This window comes from Protopterus annectens, chromosome 9.part0 (assembly GCF_019279795.1).
Source record: "Protopterus annectens isolate FY-2018-M chromosome 9.part0, PAN1.0, whole genome shotgun sequence".
Lineage (NCBI taxonomy): Eukaryota > Metazoa > Chordata > Ceratodontiformes > Protopteridae > Protopterus > Protopterus annectens.
The window spans coordinates 861,502,719-861,526,798 of NC_056743.1; the positions used below are offsets into that span (position 1 = coordinate 861,502,719).

Consider the following 24,080-nt stretch of genomic DNA (forward strand, 5'->3'; position numbering starts at 1 on the left):
TGATGTCTATATAGTTGTAGGTGTCAAGATCTATCTTACCTCCCAAAAACAAATCACGGAAGAGCCCTCTCATCATGTTATGGGTCCGGTGTATTTCGTTAAGGGAAGCTGGAGAGTAAGCTGGTGAACCCAGTACCTCAAGCATTTTCTCGGTGTACCTAGAATTATCCATGATGACCAAGCCCCCTCCCTTGTCAGGTTTGACTAATCTGACTGGGTAATGACAAAGTTCCTCCAAAAGTGAAGCTTGCTCTTTGGTAATGTTATATCTTAAGGATTCAGTATTACTCTGACGGTCCTTGAATGAGTGTCTAATGTCAGCCTCACAGACTCTCTCAAAAAACTGTAGAGAGGGATGGATAGGGGGATTAAACACACTAGGTAATCTTAAAGTATCATAAGACGGGACAGAATCATTATTAAAAAGTAACTTGAAGTTTAACTTTCGAACGAAGCATTTTAACTCAATGATCTCCTTTGAAATATCCCCCATTTTACTAGGGACAAAGGTATAGCCAAGAGCGAGGAGCTCAACAAGTTCTTCCCTTAATTGGAGTTCTGTGAAGTTATAAATAGTGAAATCTCCTTTTTGGTTTAAGATAATTCTTGGGGCCTCATATTGGTCCGTGAGGGCTGATGGCACTAATCATGTTATTGTTATCTACACCCCCTATGTCAAAACAGTGGGGGAAACCGTTATCAACAGTAGTAAGGCTAGAAACCATCAATTCCTGTTCTGTCTCTTGTTGTAGTGTTGACGGTAATTGCGTTTGCCTAAAAAACTGTTGTTACTTTTGCTACTGTTGTCCCTGTTTTGGATGCTTTTGTTACCTGGGTTATTATTCTTAAGCCCTTTGATTCTGTCACTACGTCTAGGCCCTACCTCTTCCTCACCTAAGTAATCCTCATCTAGGTGGGGTTCGTCCAAATTGTTTTGTACAATTTTGGCTTCTACCTTTGGTATCTGATAGGGGAGCCTTCGAGGTGATGAGGAGTGTGCTGGACCCAGTGTCCACTCCAAGGTTAAGTTCTGCGGCTCCTCCCTCTGTAGTGCCTGTTACGGTCTCTGGCCATCCTCTTATACCTGACAGCAGAGATCCAAAGTGTAGGGTACCCACCTTGGGTGTCTCCTCTTCCGAGGGCTCCCCTGAAGTTTCAGGGGAACCCCCTAGGAAAAGAAAGTGCAAGAGGAAGCACATAGACTCCCCCGAGTCTGTCACATCGGACACTGACTTGGATGAGTCAGAAGGTTCCCCCAGATCCCCCTCTGAGGATGTCTCTTTTTCAGACCTCCTGGAAATCCTAAGACAGAGGGGAAATTGGTCCACACTCATACCTTCCGAGGACGAGACTGTTTACCTTGACGCTTTTGGATCTCGCCCTTCCACCTCCTGGGTGTCTCCCCCTTTCGACCCACTAATGGAGGTAGTGGCTAGAAAGGCATGGTCAGCTCCTGATTCAATGGAACCTACCCCTAGGAGGCCTTCTAAATTTATTTCTGCACCAGATAACAAATCCTTTCTCACCAAAGGTGTTTCAGTTGATGCTATGGTGGTAGCAGCAGCCACTAAGAAGGAATTGGCTGATCCTTCTGTATCTGTTCATCCTCCTAACAAAGAGTCCAGGACCATGGACAGGTATGGCAAGCGGACCTTTGCTTCAGCGACCTTTTCTATGCGATCGCTGAACTATTTGTCATTTCACCCGCCTTCAGAGAGACTTGCTCAAAGAGCTGGGTGAAACGGTACAGGATCCTCCTGCTGCGGGGTTTAAGGACAAAATAAACTCTCAGCTGGCTACCCTGAACTCCATTGTTAACTCCTCCATGCGGCTCATCTCTTATGCAGCCGATGGAGCGAGTAGTGCCACTGGCACAGGCATTGCGTTGAGACGTCACGCTTGGATGCGACTCTGTAACTTTGCCGATCCCTTCAAGGCGTCCTTCACCAACACCCCCTTTGACGGTTCGGAATTGTTCGGACCTCAGGTGAAGAATACCCTCACCAGATGTGAGCAAGATGGTAAGACTCTCTGCCGTGGGAGTCTGTTTATCCACGCCTTCTAGACCTTATCCTAAGGGACAGAAGGGAGGAAAGATGTGGTTCCGCAAACCTCAGGGAGTCGCGCCTGCCGCACATGGTGAATTTCCCCCTAGAGGCAGAGGGGGAAATAATAACAGACGCCGCCCCAGGGGCAGAGGGGGTCCTCAGAACCAGGGCTCTAGGGAATCCTTTCCTGACCAACCCTTTCAGCATCCCTGAGAAGCTGCCCGACTGTCTGCCTTCGGAGGCAGTCGGGGGAAGATTATCTCTGTACCTGGAAGCCTGGCAATCCCTCTCCTAAGACACATGGGTACAGAAGATCATATCCAAGGGTTACAAAATCCCTTTCACTTTCCCTCCGGTACAACCGCCAAAACCCCTACCAGACGTACCAACCGCACAAAGGGGTCAGGCTCAGCTAGAAATAAAAAAAGCTGTTAGAAAAAAGAGTCATCCAGGCAGTCCGAGCAGATCAGCTAGGATCCGAAATTTACTCCAGATTCATTTTTGTACCAAAAAAGACAGGAGAATGGAGACCCATTTTGGACCTCAGCAGGTTAAACAGTTCTGTACTAAAGACAAAATTTCGGATGGTAACACTGCAGTCCATTCTACCCTTTTTGGGCAGAGACAACTGGATGTGCTCGTTAGACCTCCAGGATGCGTACTACCATATAAAGATACACAGGCGCTCCAGGAGGTTTCTCTTCTTCCGGCTGGGAGTCAGTCATTTTCAATTCAGGGCCCTGCCCTTTGGTCTCACCACAGCCCCCCGGGTGTTCACCAAATGTTTGGCAGTGGTCACGGCTCACCTGAGACAGAAAGGATTCCAGGTCTTTCCATACTTAGACGACTGGCTCATTTCCGCTACCACCAAACAGGATCTCATAATGGCCAGGAATTACACTATTCAGCTTTGCAACAGTCTGAGTATTTCTATAAATTTTGCAAAGTCCTCCTTGTCGCCTTGTCAATGTATAAACTTTATAGGCGCCGTATTAAACACCACAGAAATGTCTGCAACATTACCACCTCAGAGTGTGACAGACATAAGGCGGAATGTTCAGCCCCTGTTTCAGCCCAACAAAGTCCAGGTCAAGCTAGTATTGAAAGTGTTGGGCCTCATGGCAGCGGCGATTCTTCTACTTCCATTAGCCCGCTTCCACATGAGGCTCCTTCAGTGGATGCTGTTTTCTCAGTGGTCCTTTCAACAGCTACCAATGACCTACAACATTTTGATAACCCCATCTTGCAAGAAACATCTCTCCTGGTGGATGGTTTTCCCTCAGCTTTTTCAGGGCAGACCCTTTGTTCTCCCCCCTCCAGTTGCCACTGTCACAACGGATGCCTCCCTGATCGGGTGGGGGGGGGCATTATCAGGGCAGGACGATCCAGGGCACTTGGCAACAGTCAGAATGCCATCTGCACATAAATGTCCTGGAGATGAGGGAGGTGCTTTTGACGTTGCAAGCCCTTCAGAGCTCTCTTCCCATGGGGACTATAGCAATTCAAACGGACAATATGTCTGTGGTGTGGTACATAAACAAGCAGGGCGGAACAAGGTCCTATCCCTTCTGTCGAGAAGCACTCAGACTTTGGCAATGGGCGATTTCATCTCAATGGTTTCTGATAGCAACGCACATCCCCGGGAAGTCCAGCGTCATAGCAGACAGATTGAGCAGAACTATTCTCATGCCTCACGAGTGGTCTCTAAATCAAGCGGTAGCAGACAGAATTTTTCGGAAGTGGGGCCAGCCTTGCTGCAACCTTTTCGCAACTCCCCAAAACAGCAAGTGCCGCGACTTCTTCACACTCTTTCCTCTGCCAGGCCAACCCCTCAGAGACGCTCTTGTTCACGTTTGGCCCCGGGGTCTTCTTTATGCCTTTCCTCCTTTTCCGTTGATCCCGCAATTAATTCAGAAAGCAACCGCATTGAAATCCAAAATGATCCTCATTGCCCCGTTTTGGCCTCGACAAGTTTGGTTCCCGTTCCTGCACAAATACCTACTGGAACAGCCTTGGCATCTGGAACCCCTTCCGGATCTGTTGACCCACCTCACGGGCAAGCTGCATCAGTCTCTACATTCCATCAACCTCACAGCTTGGTTGCTCCACTTCCAGCCATAGCCAGGCTTCCTCTTATTTCTCCTCCTGTTCGTGATATCATTCTGGCCTCCCATAAGTCCAATACTAGGAAGACTTATGCGAGTAAATGGAAGCGTTTTTCACACTGGGCACAAACTAGGTCCTTAGATCCTTTCCATGCACCCATTCATGAGGTTCTGGACTTTCTGGCGGAGCTTTTTCATTCAGGGTCATCATCGGCCACTATCAGGGTACAATTAGCGGCCATTGCTAATTTTCATGTTGGACTCTCAAAAGCAAATATTATGTCCCACAAACTCTGTAAAGCCTTTCTCAAGGGCATCTTTTTGCTCAGATCTCCAGTCAAAGATCCACCCCCACAATGGGATTTGAATTTAGTTCTAACCTCACTAATTCTGCCCCCTTTTGAACCTGCAGCGTCTTGCTCCCTCAAACTTCTTTCTTGGAAAACGCTGTTTTTAGAAGCTGTAACATCTGCCAGAAGGGTATCGGAACTTCAAGCCTTGTCTGTCCGTCCTCCTTATTTGGCTTTTCATAAAGACAGGGTAACTCTCAGAACAAACCCTTTCTTCCTACCAAAAGTGTTATCTGAAGCAAATCTAAACCACTCCATTGATTTACCTGTCTTTTTCCCAGACTATACCAACAGGGCTGAACAAAAATTACATTCATTTGATGTTCATCGCCAATTACGGTATTACCTAGACAGGACAAAACAATTCAGAAAGTCAGACCAGCTCTTTCTCTCTTATGCTGTAGGCAAGAAAGGGCTTCCGGTATCGAAGTTTACTCTTTCCAGATGGCTGACATCTATTATTACCTTGGTCTATGAGTTGAGACACAGGCAACTTCCCTCTAGGCCTAAGGCTCATTCAACCAGGGCACTATCAACTTCAACGGCGTTTCAAGCGAGGTTACCACTAGATGCCATTTGTGCAGCAGCTACATGGGCTTCCAAACATACCATGTTAAGTTGTCAATCTCGCCTTCATTCTTGCTTGATGGGTTCGGAGCCGATCCTCGGCTCCGACTCGGCACTTGCTAAGCTCGAGAGTCACTTTTACCAGCTCGAGGCAGCCCCATATCCCATGATGCAAGGCGGTAAGTACCCAGATCTCGTTTGCCGCTTCGCTTATGAGGTCCTCCTTTTACCAGCTCCTGGTAAGTGATTTGCTACTTCGCTATTTTAGCCCCTTTTAACTAAAAAACCCTTTATTGTTAGTTTTAAATTAGTTTTAAACATTTTCTGACAGAAAATTTTCTGTCTTTTCTTATTTTTTTAGTCAGACTTTCTCCCATCCCATCCCCCCCCCCCTGTTAGGGTGTGTGTGTGTTTTTTTAGTTATACCTTTTGGTATATTTAATTTAATTTCTTTGACTGGTGTGTGTGTCTGTGTTGGCACCATGTCTAAAGAAAGGGTCTCAGGCTTTAAGAAGTGTGACTCGTGCTGTCAGAAAATGTCTCTGACAGACGGTCACACTTCTTGCCTGTACTGCCTGGGGCCTCTTCACCTGCAGGACTCCTGTGCTATTTGTCATTGTTTCAGCCAGAGAGTCCTGCAGGAAAGAAGGAATAAGTTGATTTTGAGGGGCCTTCTTAAGCCGGAGGGCTCTCCGGCTAAGTCGGCTCCATCCAAGACTGCTAAGTCTTCCAAGGCCCAGGCTTCTGTGTCCAAGCCTGCGGCCTCGGCTCCGACTCGTTCTGAGTCGAGATCGGCTCCGGCTGGAGCCGATTCTGGCTTAACTAAGACTTCGGCACCGATGGCTATCGGTGCTGATTCTGGTTCGACCACTTCGGTGTCGGCTCTGATCGGTTCCGACCACCATTTGGCTCAGGCATCTGTGTCTGCTCCGATCGGCTCCGACACCGTTACTTTTGTGGCTGTATCGGCTCCGGCTGGAGCCGATGCATCGAGGCTACCTGTCGGCTCCGATAAGTTGTCGGCTCCGACAGGTTCAATAGTTTCATCGGTTCCGATGGCTCCTTCGAGGAAGAGGTCTAGGTCTCCTTCCTTGGAGCCGATACTTTCGGCTCCGACTTCACCTCTCCTCTCGGAACGGAGCCATCGGAGCCGATCTTCAAGGTCATCCAGGCTTTCTGACCATGATTTAGAGAGAGTGGTCAGTAGATTACTTAAGTCACAGGCACTGGCCCAAATGTTACATAGTCCGTCTCAACAGGCGACTATTGGTCCACACCCGTTGCAGTTCCTCCTTCAACTCTACACCAGAGCTTGGAGTTGGAGTCTTCGGGAATGGTTACTGCTACGGCTGAGGGACAGATACCCCCTTCTGTTCCTTCAGCCTCTACTCTTATCTCCTCTTCGAGACCTTCCTTAGAGGGATTCGGTGGTCGGGCTTCCATGGTCTCCTCCGAGGGGTGACTGGCATCGGACCCTTGTCCGAACCCGCTCTTCCCCTTGGAGCCTCGGCCTTGGCGAGCTCGGCTCCGACATCTGCCTCGGAGACTTTCCTTTCGGTGGTCCCTGGAGTTCCTAGCTCTTGAACGGGTTCTCTCGGACCTGCCTGGGAGGGAGCATTCGAGGTGATGAAGAGTGTGCTGGCCACTGGTATCAGCCAGCAGTCTGTTCCCTTAGCTCCTCCCTCTATAGTGCCTGTTGACATCTCTGCCACTTCTCTTGCTACAGGACCCAGAGATCCTCCGCCTCAGGTTTCCCCATTGGGAATATCCCCCTCTTCCGAGGATTCTCCTGATGTTTGGGAGATCCTCCTAGGAAGAGGACTTGTAAGAGGAAACATGTAGACTCCCGAGTCTATCACTTCAGATACTGACTTTGATGAGTCAGAGGGATCCCCAAGATCCCCTCTGAGGATGTCTCCTTCTCAGACATCCTAGAACTCCTTAGACAGAGGGAAACTGGCCCACCAATAATCCCTCTGAGGATGAGTCAGTATACCTAGAGGCGTTTGGATCTCCGCGCACCACCTCCTGGGTGTCTCCGTCTTCGGACCCCCTTTAGCAGGTTATTGCCCCGAAGGCGTGGGCTGCTGCTGACTCTGTAGATCCAGTCCCTAGGAGGCCTTCAAAATTTATTACTGCCCGTGTGATAAGCAATTCCTCACTAAGGGTGTCCCGCTGATGCCATGGTGGTGGCTGCTGCCACCAAAAGGAACTTGCAGATCCTTTTTGCCGTCCATCCTCCTAATAAGGACTCTAGGACCATGGATAGATGCAGTGGCGGATGTTTTCCTCAGTGACCTTTGCTATCGTCGCTAAATTACCTATGTCACTTCACCAGACTCCAAAGGGATATCCTTAAGGAGCTAGGTGGTGTTGTACAGGATCCTACAGCTGCAGGAGCTCAGGAAAAAATTGCTTCGCAGCTAGGAACCCTTAATTCCATTGCAAACTCCTCCATGCGGCTAATATCATATGCTGCTGATGGGCCAGTAGGGCGCAGGTACAGGTGTGGCTCTTAGACGCCAAGCCTGGATGCGGCTATGTGACTTTGCAGATCCCTTTAAGGCGTCCTTCACAAATTCTCCCTTTGATGGGTCAGCTTTGTTTGGCCCTCAAGTGAAGGAAACTCTGACCAGGTGTGAGCAGGACGGCAAGACTCTTTCTGCCGTAGGAGTCCGTTTTCCACCCTTCTAGACCTTACCCCAAAGGACAGAAAGGTGGCAAAATGTGGTTCCGTAAATCCCAAGGAGTCACGCCGGATTCACGTGGTCAGTTTACCCCTAGAGGCAGAGGGTAACAACAACAGACGCCGCTCTAGAGGCAGAGGGGTCCAAAACCAGGGAAACAGAGAGCCTCTCTCTGACAAGCCCTTTCAGCATCCCTGAGATGTTGCCCGGCTGTCCATCCTTGGAGGCAGTCGGGAAGACTATCGCTGTACCCAGAAGCCTGGCATTCCCTCACTCAAGACAGATGGGTACAGGCGATCATATCCGAGGGTTACAAAATTCCTTTCGAGGAAAGTCCTTTTATCACTCAAATTCCCTTCCAGATGTACCACCGGTCTAAGGGAAATTGCAGAGTTAGAAGTCTTAAAACTTCTGCAAAAGAGCCATTCAGCCAGTCACAACAGATCATTCAGAGCCGGAATCTACTCAAGGTTCTTTTGGTCCCCAAAAAGACAGGAGACTGGAGACCAATATTGGATCTCAGCAGACTCAACAAGTCTGTGAGGAAGACAAGATTCGAATGGTCACTCTTCAGTCAATTCTGCCCTTCTTACAGAAGGACAACTGGATGTGCTCAATAGATCTTCAGGATGCGTACTATCACATCAAAATTCACAGACGCTCCAGGAGATTTCTCCGCTTTCGGCTGGGGTCCAGTCATTTTCAGTTCAGAGCCCTGCCCTTTGGTCTCACTACAGCCCCCAGAGTGTTCACCAAATGCATGGCAGTGGTCACGGCTCACCTGAGACGTCAAGGATTCCAGGTGTTTCCGTATCTCGACGACTGGCTCTTTTCAGCCACCACCAGGCATCAGCTTATTCAAGCCAGGGATTACACAATAAAGCTTTGTACTCTTTTGGGCATCTCGATAAACTTCGAAAAATCATCCTTATCGCCCTGCCAGTCTATTACTTTCATAGGCGCAAACTTAAACACTGTTCGGATGTCAGCTACCCTTACAGATCAAAGAGTTTCAGACATTCAAAGTCATGTCAGGATCATTCTAGCCAGCAAGAAAGTACAGGCCAGAATGGTTCTAAAGGTATTAGGCCTCATGGCTGCGGCCATTACTCTTCTTCCCCTGGCTCGCTTCTACATGCGCCTTCTTCAGTGGATGTTGTTCACACAGTGGTCGTACCAACAACTTCCAATGCGTCACCAGATTCTGGTGACACAGATTTGCAAAGATCATCTTGCTTGGTGGATCACATCTCCCCAGGTTCACCAAGGCAGAAACTTTGTACCCCCATGCCCTGTAGCCACTGTCACCACAGATGCCTCCCTGATCGGGTGGGGGGGTCATTATCAGGGCAAGATGGTTCATGGGATGTGGCAGCCGTTCGAGTACCACCTGCACATAAATGTCCTGGAGATGAGAGCAGTGCTTTTAACGTTGCAAGCCCTCAACGACTTTCTTCCCGTAGGGACAATTGCAGTCCACACAGACAACATGTCTGTAGTTTGGTATATCAACAAACAGGGCGGAACCAAGTCCTACCCCTTGTGTCGAAGCTCAGGCTATGGCAATGGGCAATCTCCTCTCATCGGTTTCTGGTAGCAACGCATATCCCTGGGAAAACCAACATTGTAGCGGACAGATTGAGCAGAGCTATTCTCATGCCTCACGAGTGGTCTCTCAAGCAATCTATAGCGAAAGAGATTTTTCTGGGATGGGGTCGTCCATGTTGCGATCTTTTGCTACTCCCCAAAACAGCAAATGCCCAGACTTCTTCTCTCTCTTCCCTCTTCCAGGCCATCCCCAGAGGCGCTCTGACCCAGGATTGGCCCCAGGGACTTCTTTATGCCTTCCCTCCGTTCCCTCTGCTCCCTCAAGTTATCCAGAAAGCTACCGTTTGAGAGCCAAATTGATTCTCATTGCCCTTACTGGCCTCGACAAGTTTGGTTCCCGTTCCTCCATCGTCACCTTTTGGTGCAGCCGTGGCATCTGGACCCAGTGCCAGATCTTCTGATTCACCAATCCGGTCAGCTGCACCGGTCTATCCCTTCTCTCAACCTCACAGCATGGTTGCTCCACTTCCTTCCTTAGCCAGGCTTCCTTTGATCTCTAACCCAGTTAGAGACATCATAGTAGCTTCTTTAAAATCCTCTACCAGGAGGATTTATGCAAGCAAATGGAAACGTTTCTCTTATTGGGCTAAGGCCAAGAATATTGATCCTTTCACTGCCCCTGTTCAGGCAGTCCTGGACTTCTTAGCAGAGATTTTTCATGCAGGCTCCTCTTCTTCCACAGTCAGAGTTCAATTGGCTGCTATCTCGAACTTTCATGTCGGGGTCGCAGATCACATTATGATGTCCCATAGGCTCTGCAGGGCCTTCTTGAAAGGAATTTTCCTACTAAAGCCTCCAATCAGGAATCCTCCTCCTCAGTGGGATCTAAATTTAGTGCTGACATCCTTGATTCTACCCCCCTTCGAGCCAGCTGTTTCTTGTTCCCTGAAATTTCTTTCTTGGAAAACTTTATTCCTAGTGGCTATTACATCGGCCAGGAGGGTGTCTGAACTTCATGCTCTATCGGTTCGACCCCCCTATTTGGTTTTTCACAAAGACAGAGTATCTTTGAGAACTTTTCCGACCTTTTTGCCTAAGGTCGCTTCAAAGACCAATTTGAATCAATCCATTGATCTCCCTGTATTTTTCCCAAACTATTCAGACAGAGCCGAACAAAAACTACATTATCTTGATGTCCACCGTCAACTCAGATATTATTTGGACAGAACAAAAAAATTTAGGAAATCTGATCAACTTTTTGTTTCCTATGCGGATAATAAGAAAGGCCTTCCTGTTTCTAAAGTGACCTTGTCTAGATGGCTTTCTTCGGTCATCTCTAAAATTTATCTGCTCAGGGGAAAACAGCTGTGCTCAAAACCTAAAGCACATTCAACTAGGAGCTTAGCTACTTCTACAGCCTTTCAAGCTAGACTTCCTTTAGACACTGTTTGTGCAGCGGCCACTTGGGCCACTCCTCACACTTTTGTTTCCCATTACAAATTGGACTTGGCCTCCAGGGACAGAGCCAGTTTTGGCTCTACAGTCCTCAAGAGTCTGTTCCATTGAGCCACCCAGGATAGAGGTGCTAGGGACGCGGTCCCATCAAGCAAGAATGAAGGCGAGATTGACAACTTAACATTAAGAATTTATGTACCTACCATAACGTTCCATGTTAGTTGTCTTCTCTCGCCTTCTTTCTTGCGACCCTCCCTCCTTCCCCCAGGCCTGGACAGACCTTTATAAGAAATTATTATGCTGAAGACCATTCAGACCTGGTCCTTCTTCCATCCTATAAGTTTTCTTTCTTCCTTTTGGAAGTGTTTTATGCTTGGTGCTATTGCCCTTTGTCATCAAACGAGATCTGGGTACTTACCGCCTTGCATCATGGGATATGGGGCTGCCTCGAGCTGGTAAAAGTGACTCTCGAGCTTAGCAAGTGCCGAGTCGGAGCCGAGGATCGGCTCCGAACCCATCAAGCAAGAAAGAAGGCGAGAGAAGACAACTAACATGGAACGTTATGGTAGGTACATAACTTCTTATTTATTGCCCATTACAAGCTTGATTTAGCCTCCAGAAATAGAGCTGATTTTGGTTCCACTGTACTCAGGAGTCTGTTTCATTGAGCCACCCAGGACTAAGATGCTAGGGACGCTGTCCCATCCAGCAAGAATGAAGGCGAGAATGACAACTTAACATTAAGAAGTTATGTCTTACCATAACATTCCATGTTAGTTGTCTTCTTCTCGCCTTCTTTCTTGCGTCCCTCCCTCCTGCCCCCTAGCCTGGATAGACTCGAGGTTCTGAGTCCTTCCATTTCTGGAGATAGAATATGTTGTGTCTTTTTCCTTGTATCCTTAGTGTTACTAGCAGGTAATCTTTTCTCGTAAAAGAGGATTATAATATTATTATTATAATATTATTATTTATACTATGTCTTAGCTTCCAAACGAGATCTGGGGAGTTAGCGCATGGTATTGTGGGATATAGGGCTGCCTCGAGCCGGTAAATGTAGCTCTCGAGCTACAGTATAGGCCGAGTCAACCCATCCAGCAAGAAAGAAGGCGAGAAGACGACAACTAACATGGAACGTTATGGTAAGACATAACTTCTTATTATTTTTTTTGTATCTTTTTTTTTTTTTTTTTTTTTTTTTTTTTTTGTCTGTGACCTTCATTTCCCTTCGTTGACTGTCTCATTTGTTACTCCATCCCATGGCTGTTTGTTTAGTACTGGAGCAGAGATCCTGCTAGTGAAGAGGCTTTTACCTTGCAGGTAGGGTTTGGGCCCCAGCCCTCCTCCTGATGACTTGATTTCCATCATGTTGAGGTGGGATGTGAAATAATGGCCCAGTGTTGCCTGCATTGAATGTAGTTACAGTGGTATGTTCCTTGGCAAACTTTAGTGCATGTCACCAGCTTATGTGCTACTTGCTGTTCCAGTGTTGTAAGCCCTTGTGCTACTTGCTGCTTCTCCCAGCCATCATAAGGTGCAGTATTTAAGCAGGACTGAACCATGCCATCCCACAAGGATGAGTGAGCTGGAGTTGTCTGTTCAGTCCTACCCTCCCAAGCCAGCTGCTCCAATTACTGGGTTATTAAGGGATCCTTTGTCAACTAATGTTGAAGGTATGGCTGATTTCCCCACAAAGTCTTGACTCCAGCTTTTTGATTAACTGACCTATCAATTACAGCTGGTTGACTAGTCAGCTTTCCATACATACACAAATTCATTGTTTTTTTACAGGGGGTAGAGTCCCAAAACCTCGCATTTAAGGCAGTTCACTCCTGTTATTGAACAGCTGTGGGGAAGAGAGAGAACTACATAGAAAGGGTGACTACATTTACAGCAGCAGTCAAGCTCTTGCTGTCCCATTTAAATAGTGGGAAATACTGTCATGGACTTTTTAAGATGACAGGTTGTAGCCTGACAAGTTACTTCATTGAGGTTTTTGGATTATCATTGTACTAAATGTTATGCACAACATCGTTTTGAATCTTTTGTTCTGTTTTCAAACTTGTGTGGTTGAATCATTACATCACAAGCTGTTCCTTACACTTGACAGTTCCAGCATGCGTCTTTTTTTGCTAGACTTTCTTTCCTTTAATTGGTTTGGCAAAGTTAATTTATCAGCGTTGAACCATAAACCTTATGCCTAACTAATCATCTGGAGTAGGGACTTCATTTGTCAGCAACCTGTGGGTCTTGGATCCGATATTGGATCCGAGCCGGCAACTTGTAGCATGGCTATGGATCCCAGCTCCTAGCTCCTCCCCTCACCCATAATCCCCTGCCAACCTCCTGTGACCTCAGATCTAGTTTGCCACGCTTGAGTGTGTAGCTAGATTTTAGAGCTCCTAGCGTTTATCAACAGACAAGTGAATTTCTTGATTTTTTTTTGTCAAACTTTGTATTTGTAATTTGTGTGAGTGGTTAGGTTCCTATTTAGTTTAATTTTTTTTTGGTTTTCACCCTCCCCTCGCTGGTCATTAGAGTGTGTCTGTGTGTGTTTGTGGCCTGTGTGCTTGTGTAGTGTACTTTAGTTTTGGGTATGGCAGAGGCTCCAAAACCTATTTTTTCTAAATGCACCGAATGTGGCCATAAGCTATCTCCGGTTGATGGCCACACTCTGTGTGTTCGGTGCCTTGTGGTTGAATACCTCTCTTCAGGATGTACAGTTTGTGCAACGTTCAACCCCAGGGCACTGAAAGAGCAGAGGTCGAAGCTTGTCTTGGCGGGTCTTTTGCCTCCAGATTCGGCTTCAGCCTCCTCTCCTCCCGTGGCACCTCCTCAGCCTGTGGTGGTAGCCACTCCTGCCCCCCTTCCCCCAGCCGGGATTCAAACTCTCACTAAAGCGCCGGAGGACAGGGAGGCCAGGAGGGAGAGATTGAGGGAGAAGCACCACAAGCGGCGGGCCGAGGCCTCTGCTTCGGCCCCCCCCGGCTAAGCGGGCTTCTCCCTCCACGGCTTCCAGGTCTCCTCCTCCTCGGCTCCGATCTCCTTGCTTCTCCCCGGGACCTGAGGAGGAGGAGACCCGATCTCCGTCGAGGTCATCGAGGCGGCACTCCAGGCCTGCCTCGGTAGCCTCTTCGAGATCTACATACAGCCTGTCAGATGCAGACTTGGACCGGATGATGCGAAGGTTCATCAGGCCCAGCTGCAGATGGGAGTGCTCTTGCCCTCCCCCCCCTTTGGGGGGGGGCTCGACCCCTTTCTTTGCTCAGATTGCTCCTTCTCCGACCCGCTTTCCGGGTTCGGAGCATTCGGAGCTGGGCAGCGTCGGAGCCGACAGTACTGGGTACTTCGGATCCGACCCTGCCCTCAAGTTTGTCGGTTCCATCGTCGGATCCAACGTCTCGGAGCTGTGGGCTGAGCTTCGGATCCGCGGGTTTCAGTGTGCCTTCGGCTCAGTCCAGGTCTGAGCACACTGGTCCCTCAGATCCGACGGTCACGGCGCCGGTTCTGATCCCTTCATTGGATCTGAGTGGGAGTCTACTTTCGGAGCCCAGGGAGAGCGGCTCCCCCTCGGCCTTCGATGCAGTGGAGAGGGCTCTGTCGAGAGTATCCAGACCCCCCCCCCCCGGCCCTTGCCTCGGCTCCACCCTGCACTCCCTCTCTGCTGGGTCAGGCTTCCATCACAATTGGCCCTGGGGTCTCCTTTACGCTTTTCCCCCATTCGCTGTGATACAAAAATTCTTACAGAAAGCCAGGACTCTGGGAAGGGCCATCATTCTAATAGCCCCTTATTGGCCTTGTCAGATTTGGTTCCCCTTTCTTCAGCCTCATCTACTGGAAGAACCATGGATCCTGGACCCAGTTCCAGATCTTCTGATTCATTCATTAGGAGCTCTTCATCCTGCATGTCATACCCTTGGCTGCCTCCAATTCCACGGATAGCCAGGTTCTACAATCTCTCACCTGCAGCTCAGAACATCCTAACATCCTCTCGTAAATCATCCACCAGGAAGTTATACCTTAGTAAATGGAAAAGATTTTCCATATGGGCATCCCAAAACAATGTTGACCCATATTTGGCTTAGATTGCATCCATTTTAGAGTTTCTGACCAAGCTTTTTAATGAAGGGGCAGCTGCAGCAACCATTAAGGTTCATTTGGCAGCAATTTCTAATTTTCGTATTGACGATCCGGGGGCTTCTTTCGTGTCCCGTAGACTTTCTAAAGCCTTCCTTAAAGGTACTACCTATTTAAGACCACCTATTAGATCCCTAGCTACACAATGGAACCTACATTTTGTTCTTTCTCGAATCATCTTACCCCCTTTTGAACCAGCCTCATCTTGTGACCTGAAATACTTATCATGGAAAACCATTTTTCTAGTAGCTATTACTTCTGCTTGAAGGGTTTTGGAGTTATATGCTTTGTCCATTAAACCCCCATACTTGAATTTTCACAATGACAGAGTCTTGCCAAGAACAAATCCATCATTTTTACCTAAGGTTTGTTCAGAGACAAACCTCAACCAGACTATAGAATTACCTGTTTTTTCCCCAAATACACTAACAAGATGGAACATATGCTACTGAAACGTGACGACCATAGGCAACTTTGATTCTATTTAGACAGGACTAAGGACTGTAGAAAATCAGAGCAGCTTTTGTCTCCTTTTCAAATTCAAAGAAGGGTACTCTGGTGGTAAAAACCACTTTGTCAAAATTGTTATCAGATTACATTTCCTTTACATATAGCTCTGGGAACATGCCAATAAATCATAAAGTAAAGGCCCACTGAACTAGAGCTGTTTCCACATATTCAGCTTTTCTGACTAAGCTACCTATAGATTCCGTTTGTGCAGCAGCCATGTGGTCTACACCATTACAAATTGGATAGAGCCTCCTGGGACAGGGCCTCCTTTGGTTACATGGTTCTGAGGAGTATACTTCCGTGAACCACCCAAGAAAGATGGTGCTTGGGATGCTAACCCATCAGTGAGAATGAAGGCGAGATAGAACAACTTTATATAAAGAAGTTATGTACACACCATAACATTCCATGTGAGTTGTTCATCTCGCCTTCATTCTTACGTCCCACCCACCAATCCCCCTACCAAGAATTTCTTGACCGGGAAATTGAGACAAATCTTGGTGATATTTTGTCCTTATCTACTTTATTCTTATTTTTCTTACTGGGGTAGTTACCTATCATTATAGTTGGCTGCAAACAAGATTTGAGGGAAGCACCACTGCATCATGGGATAGGGAGTAGGCCATGAGCTGCTTGAAGACCTTAAGCTTTTGTATTTGGCCGAGTCTGAGCCGAGGATCGGCTCCAAACCCATCAGTGAGAACGAAGGCGAGATGAACATCTTACATGGAACGTTATGGTGAGTACATAACTTTTTTTTTATTTCTCTGTCACTCCTGAAACCTGTATGTGGTTTAAACATTGAGAGGTTTTTCCTGGATTCCGGCATGTAGCTCGCAAGACATTACCCTGCGAGCTACATCGCCGAAACCAAGCGGTTGCATCAGCACTTTGCCGTAGTGCAAAGTGACTGAAAAGCATAGCCGCTGCAACTATAATCTATGGACGGGCAGCTACAGCCGTACGGGATGTGTAACGCATTCCTTCTTCTCATGCAAGGAATGCATTTATGTAATTATTTATTTTGTAATTACATAAATGCATTCCTTGCATGAGAAGAAGGAATGCGTTACACATCCCTTACGGCTGTAGCTGCCCGTCCATACATTATAGTTGCAGCGGCTATGCTTTTCAGCCGCTTGGTTTCGGCGATGTAGCTCGTAGGGTAATGTCTTCTAGCCACACTGAACCTTTTCCTCCTGGACTGCAGTTAATTTTTCAAGTTTCTTGGATATACTGCTGATGGTCAGGAGTAAACCACATTTCTTGAGCCATATTTTTCAGTTCTTGAGTAAATTCACTTTCAGAAAGATTCTCTGGAATAATTGTTATTTTTAAAAGAATGTTCAAATGACTGACTTGCAATTTCTGAGACTGTGTAATATTTTGAATTTGAAAATGAGAAATAGACAAGGCACATATTTGATTGCTGCCAGCTCCATCAGCTTTACTTTCAGAATGTGTGCGAGTAAAGTAGGAATCTAATCACATATTATGGTTTGAATGAGGCTAAAGACACAATATTTGTAGGAATCTGATCACATATTATGGTTTGAATGAGGCCAAAGACACATTATTTGAAGACATATGCATGTATAGCAAGAGATTAGAGCAGGTCTCCTTTCTTTTTATATGCTGCAAGAGTAAATTCCCCAATACCACATTGTCATTTATAGAGACAGTTTGGCAGCAGTATCACATATCAGCAAGTACAGGGAGGCTGTTACCTGGTGCCTTTACAAAGTCATGGCAGAGTGGTAGTGGCTCGTTCTGCATTTCACATACCAGGAGAATCCATCTGCCTGGCACTGTGCTTAAGCAGATGCAGCCTGATGCCCTTTGAGTGATCCCAAATCACTCAACCTCAAAAATGATATTCAGGAAGTGGGGTCACGACGTTTTTGAGCTGTCCTCCCCCATGAACACTAACTGTCAGGAGTATTTCTTCCTGTTTTGTCTTCCAGTGGCTGAAGATACACAGACACACATGTAGCCTAAAGGTGTGGTCTATTCCTTTTCTGTGCTTCAGCTGATGAAGTCATGTGTTTGCAAAGTCTGGAAACAGAGGTGTAAATGATCTTTGCTCTTTACTGATCCAGACAGATTTGTACTTCAGCACTTTTGTTAATTTCTTCTGCTTCAGCTTGTGTATCACAAGTGGTTGTAAACACAGATCCCTTATCCTCATACATATCTGTTCCTTCATATGTTTTGGGGGATTTTGATATTGTCCTTGACTCTTTCTTCTTTAGTTTTAGTTTGCTGCTTTTTCTAACTCGTATAAATTAAGGTGTTTGAAATCTGTAAGCACTTTTACTGTGGCACTCATTTTTGTCAAGTAAAGAAAAAATGTTATTTTATTTCTTGGAGCAGTTGTTTGGTTTACAAGTTCCAGTCATTCTGACTTTAGTACTAGTACACTAATTCTAGTCAAAAAGCTGCGGTGGTGCAGTGGTAGCGTTGTTGCCTCACAGCAAGAGGTTGTCCTGTTCTATTCTCGGCTGGAGTGCCTTCTGTGTGGAGTCTGCATGTCCTCCCCACGGTTGAGTGGCGTTCAAAAGACATGAGTGAATGGGTGTGCCTTCGTTGAAGGTTTGACGTCTGGCTGGCAACTTGGCACCATAAAAATCTACTGCCAATCATTAGCGGACCGGAGTTCCGCTGTGGCGACCTCTAACCGGGAAAAGCTGAAAAGACAAACACTAATTCCAGTCAAAACATTTTTACTCAGTTAGAACACATCAGCTTCGGAGCAGTTGTCCCCACATTACTCTCAGATTCAAACTTAAAATATAAATCCGCATTGGGGCAAATCTGTGTTCATGGAAAGCTGCACATAACCACTTATACAGTAACTCCTTTCTCGTCCTTTGATATGAAACTAGGATTGTCATCTAGTCTGCCAAATCGCTGTATTGCAGGTCTCAACAATGATTGCTTTTCAGTAACTCCAAAATGTAGTAGTTAGAGACCGAGATCTGCCTTTGCTATTCCTAACTCTGCTAATGCTATCGCTCTTAAAATTCCACTTGTGCTTCCTGGATAGTCTAAGCATAACTAGGGCTGCATTGCTTTCTCTCTCCTTTTTTTTTTTTTAGTTTGCACTTAAGAGAAATGGGCGTGCCTTCATTGAAGGTTGGGCGTCGGGCTGGCAACTCAACACCATAAAACCAACTGCCAATCGTTAGCGGACCGGAGTTCAGCTGTGGCGACAACTAACCGGGAAAAGCCAAAAGACAAACAACAACTTAAGAGAACTGTGCTGTTTTCATTATGTATTTATCTTATGCCTGTTTATGTTGTGAATTGGTTCATAGAATGCTGAATATTGGCACATAGAATGCAGTAACCCATTAAAACAAATGCCAGTAGATTAAAGGAATGCTGAAACACCTTTTGGTGACAGTGGAACTTTCTCTTTTCTCCACTCTTGTGTTACTTTGGAGTAGGTATATATACATTTGTAGGATGTGGGGGAATATCCCTTCATATGGTGGTGATGGGGTATCAGGAAACTTACCCCCTGCAAAAACGTACTTCTGACTTTCGCTGAAGGTTGTCTCATTGTTTTCTTTTTTTAGTGTATTGACAATTGATTCAGTGGTGTTGGTAGCTGAACGTAATTTTGAATTTGTGTGTCATGTTCAGTTTTCACATATCCCAGCACATGGAGAAGTATAGTACTGTCATTTTATTACTTTTCTTTCTGTTCAATGACTAACCACATTTTTGTTTTAACAGTAGTGTTCTGGAGCTTGAATCCCCTGATGTTTTAACTGGATCTGTTTCTCTGGGTGTTTATGATGATTTTCTGCACTTTGCTGTGTGGCGGGAGATGCTGGTAGCGTTTGATAAAGGTAGGTATTTTCAGTACTGACTGACAGTCTTACTGCAGCAGTCATAAGTAATGATATGCAGCTAGAGAGTGGTGTTGAATACCGTCTAGGTGCACAAATAAAGTACAATTAAACAGGTCTGTTGTAGTGATTGTGGTAAACCTAGAAGCCTCTAAGGCTTACAAAAGGCGCTAAACAGAAATGTCTTTAAACAGCTCTTGAAGACCTGTAAAGAAGTCGTTTTAACAGGTAAATAAGAACGTTGATTCTTTGTGGTGAAACACAATGTTATCATGGCATGCAGCTTATATTATACTGAGTTGTATAACAAAGCCCTACTACATCAGTACTAGCTAAAGGGGTGCCAGAGTACAGCCATTACTTTTAATCTGTCTCAAAATATTCTTCAACACTGAGATGTTTCTTTTTGGATTTATCTGGTTTAAAATAATATTGTTTGCAAATAAAGCTGTCTTTTTTACCATATCAGTTATAGTCTTGAATTTGTGAATCCATTATTTTCTTTAATGGCTGTAAATATATAGCAAATAACAAAGGAAGCTAGTATCAAAGCTTGGTTTTAAGCTATGTGAATGTGACAGTATGGTCTGTACCTCATAGAGACATGAAAGCCAAGCCAGAGAAACTGAGCTCCACAGCTTCAGAGGTTCAGAAACAGAGTAACCAACCTGTGGCAGTAAAGTACACCATCAAGGAGTTTGTGTGCTGCAAACAAGGATTTGAATTTAAATGCTCTAACATATTGCTTAAGCTTTAAGTGATAACTGAAGTAATGCCTCCCTTATCATTCTGGGGCAGCCCATGCCATAGTTTATTAAACGCAGTTGGATATGAACCTATGAAAGGAGAATAGCTGACCCCAGTGTGGAATAGTAGGCTGTAAACAGGTCCATCATTCAGAAAGAGTTAAAAACAGTCCAGAACTTCAAAGGTCACTACTAAGTTTTAAAATGAAAAAAAAAAAATGACCAGACTTGGTCACTGATTCATTTCTTTTGGACTGCTTTTAACTGTTTCTGAATGCTGGATTTCAGTTAACTGGCCTATTTTTGTAATAAACAAAAAAGTGAAGACAGCCTGCTTCTCTCATTTTGAGGTTAGCTGTTCTTGCAGCTCTCTAATTGTGTTTATGTACAGTGCAATGGAAAAGTATTTGCCCCCTTCCTGATGTCTTATTTTTTTGCATGTTTGTCACACTTAAATGTTTCAGAACAAATTTAAGTATTAGACAAACATAACCCAAGTAAACACAAAATGCAGTTTTTAAGTGATGATTTTATTTATTAAGGGAAAAAAACTATCCAAACCTACATGGCCCTATGTGAAAAAGTAATTGCCCCACTAAACCTAATAACTGGTTGTGCCACCCTTAGTAGCAACAACTGCAATCAAGCATTTCCGATAACTGGCAATGAGTCTTTCACATCGCTGTTGAGGAATTTTGGCCCACTCTTCTTTGCAGAATTGTTTTAATTCAGCCATATTGGATGGTTTCCGAGCATGAACTGCCTTTTTAAGGTCATGCCACAGCATCTCAATTGGATTCAAGTACGGACTTTGTCTAGGCCACTCTAAAACCTTCATTTTATGTTTTTTAAGCCATTCAGAGGTGGACTTCCTGGTGTGTTTTGGATCATTGTCCTGCTGCAGAACCCAAGTGCGCTTCAGCTTGAGGTCACAGACTGTTGGCCGGACATTCTCCTTCAGGATTTTTTGGTAGAGAGCAGAGTTCATGGTTTCATCAATCACAGCAAGTCGTCCAAGTCCAGAAGCGGCAAAGCAGCCACAGACCATGACACTACCACCACCATGTTTGACTGTTGGCATGATGTTTTTTTTCTGAAATGCTCTGTTACTTTTATGTCAGATGTAACGGGATGCACACCTACCAAAACGTTTGACTATGTTTCGCCAGTCTGCAGAATATTTTCCCAAAAGTCTTGGGGCTCAGCAAGATGTTTTTTGGCAAAAGTGAGACGAGCATTTATGTTCTTTTTGGTCAGCAGTGGTTTTCGCCTAGGAACTTTACCATGCATGCCATTTTTGCTCAGTCTCTTTCTTATGGTTCAGTCATGAACACTGACCTTAACTGAGGCAAGTGAGGCCTGCAGTTCTCTAGATGTTGTTCTGGGTTCTTTTGTGACATCTTGGATGAGTCATTGCTATGCTCTTGGGGTAGATTTTGTAGGCCGGCCACTCCTGGGAAGGTTCACCACTGTTCCATGTTTTCACCATTTGTGGACAACTGCTCTCACCATGGTTCTCTGGAGCCCAGAGCTTTAGAAATGGCTTTGTAACCTTTTCCAGACTTATAATGCCAATTACTTTGATACTCATCTGTTCAAGAATTTCTTTAGATCGTAGAATGATGTCTTTCTTTTTGGGATCTTTTGGCCACTTCATTTTGTCTGACATGTTCTATTTAAGTGATCTCTTGATTAAACAGGTCTGGCAGTAATCCTGCCTGGGTGGGACTAGTGAAATTGAACTCTGCTTTCCCAAAAATTTGATTAACCGCAGTTACTTCATGATTTAAGAAGGGGGGCAATTACTTTTTCATATTAAGACCATGTAGGTTTGGATAGATGTTCATGTGTCATTGTTGCAGTCATCACATTTGGGTTATCTGCCTGCAGGTAGCTCTCAGTCGGCCTGAATACCAGAGTCTTGGGATTTCTGCATCGGATGCTGTTGCTTCTTCAGGACGTCAGGTCATCAGGGGTATAAAACATGCAGCCGACGCCATTACATCAGCTTTTCTTGCTGTGCAGTGTCTGAAGCAGAAGCAGTTCACAAGTGCCGGTCGGCCGCCTCCTGAAATTTGTTTTTCGAGTTTCAGACCGGAAGTCTTCTAAAAGATCAGTACCCCGTTGGGGATCCTTTTTTCTTGCTTTAACCGATGGTAGAAAAAGTTAACAATTGTCTTGCCTATGGAAAGCAAATACCTCACACAGATTTTCATTCTTACTGCGTCATCTGTTTAAGCCCAGACCACGATGTTCCTCGCTGTCGATTTTGTGCTTTAACGCCTCAACTATTCGTTGTCGGGCTATCTGTTGCTAAATTCATTCGCTCTCGTTCTCCATATTCCGAAATGGCTTCGATAAGCCATCCGACTACCGATCCGCCAAAAAAAGTAAGGATTAAGACAGACCACATAGGCCGGTACTCAGTGAGGCATCTTCGCAGCCCCTGATACCCGCTTCTACAGATTTGCAGGCCTCTACTGAGACCCATTCGGAGTCCGGTATGCAGCGAGAGGCTTCTTCGACTATGGAACCTGCGGATATTTTGGATGGGTCCGGAGCCGCTGTGAAGACACCGGCTTCTGAGGGTGTATTCATGCCTTCCAATTTTTATATTAAACCGACTTCATTTCAAACCAAAAATTCTGAATTTCTCAGGCCCAGAGTTCGCACTACACTTAGGAAACTGACGACCAAAGTGCATTCTCAGGCCCACATGCCTCGGAAACAAATTTTTAGAATGGCTGAAGATCTTATTACATTAATTAGGGGAAGCCAGCCCCCCCCCCTTCAAAAAGACCAAGAACTGATTTTCCTTCTGATTCTTCAAATCATGAATTTGTTGACTCTGATCCCTCTGATTACCAGGACATACCCTTATCTACCTATGAGGATTCTGATGCAGAGAATTCCATTCCCTCTGCTTCCCCACCAGAAGATATTTTTCTTTGGTGAAACCCTGCATACCCTTAGAGAAAATTTCCGCTGGGAGTGCTAGATCTACTCAAGGTCCAAAAAGAGACTCGGGGAATTTTTAAACTTGCTACAGCACAGGTCTCTAGCTATACCTCCTGTTCTGGAAATTGCAGATGATGTCTTCTTGGAATCCAGCCGTACCCCTGATACTTTGCTTCCAGGAAACCTGACCGGTACTACAGAGAGTACCTGACTCCCACAAATTTCTCTTTAAAAATACTACTGCGAATGCAGAGACCATTTCCCAGAGACCTAAAGGCATTAAGGCTACAACAGCCAAAAACCCTACCCCTTCAGACAGGGACTCTAGGGATTTAGACAGATTGGGTAAGAAGGTATACACATCTGCTACTCTTGCCATTAGGGCTTTAAATTGCCAGTTTCATATGTTAAATTATCAGCAACATGTTATGGAACTAATTAAACAGAAAACGATGTTGATTCCTGATTGTGCAGAATATAAGGATTTACAAGAGTTAATGCATTCGTCTAACCAAGTTGGAAAAAAATACTTTGCAATGTGGTTTTGATGCCTTAAAAGCATCTTGCAGTGTGGCTGTCACTACGTCTGTTCTTAGAAGGCATGCTTGGCTTAAGGAACAAACTTTGCCAGACCATGTCAAAGCAAAATTACTAGATGCACCATTAAACCAAGAACGTCTTTTTGACAATAAAGCAGAAGTCCTCAAAAGGATGGAGGAAAAAGCTAAATATATGCAAACTGTTTAGGATTTCCTACAGATACAGCCACCTAAATTCAGTAGACATTGGCCTTCAAAAAACTGGTCTTTTCCAGTCCCTCCCAGACTTTCTCAGTCCAAGCCCAGGGGCAGCAGACCACCAAGACTGCAGTCTAAGGGTATGCACATATCTAAGCAATGGAGTGTTCCCACCTCTAAAACAGGGAGTAGTAAGCCGCCATCCTATGGTAAAATCTCACAATGACTTCTCCTCAACTCTTCCAAGCCTTGCTCAAGTACTTGCACCTTTAGGAGGAAAACATGCCCTGTATGCAAAAAACTGGGAGTACATTACCCAGGACAGATGGGTCTTAAACATTGTTTCCCAGGGATACAGATTCCACTTCCACTCACTGC

At 45.6% G+C, this 24,080-nt stretch overlaps 1 protein-coding gene across 1 annotated transcript in view; it reads left to right on the plus strand.

Annotated features, from left to right (window-relative positions):
* Positions 1-24,080, plus strand: part of LOC122811614 (nuclear factor 7, brain-like) — a 167,663-nt gene that overhangs the window by 101,431 nt on the left and 42,152 nt on the right. Inside the window, exon 5 of the mRNA XM_044083578.1 lies at positions 19,146-19,261. Within this exon, the coding sequence (XP_043939513.1) occupies positions 19,146-19,261 (116 nt within the window). The remainder of the gene's footprint in view (positions 1-19,145; positions 19,262-24,080) is intronic.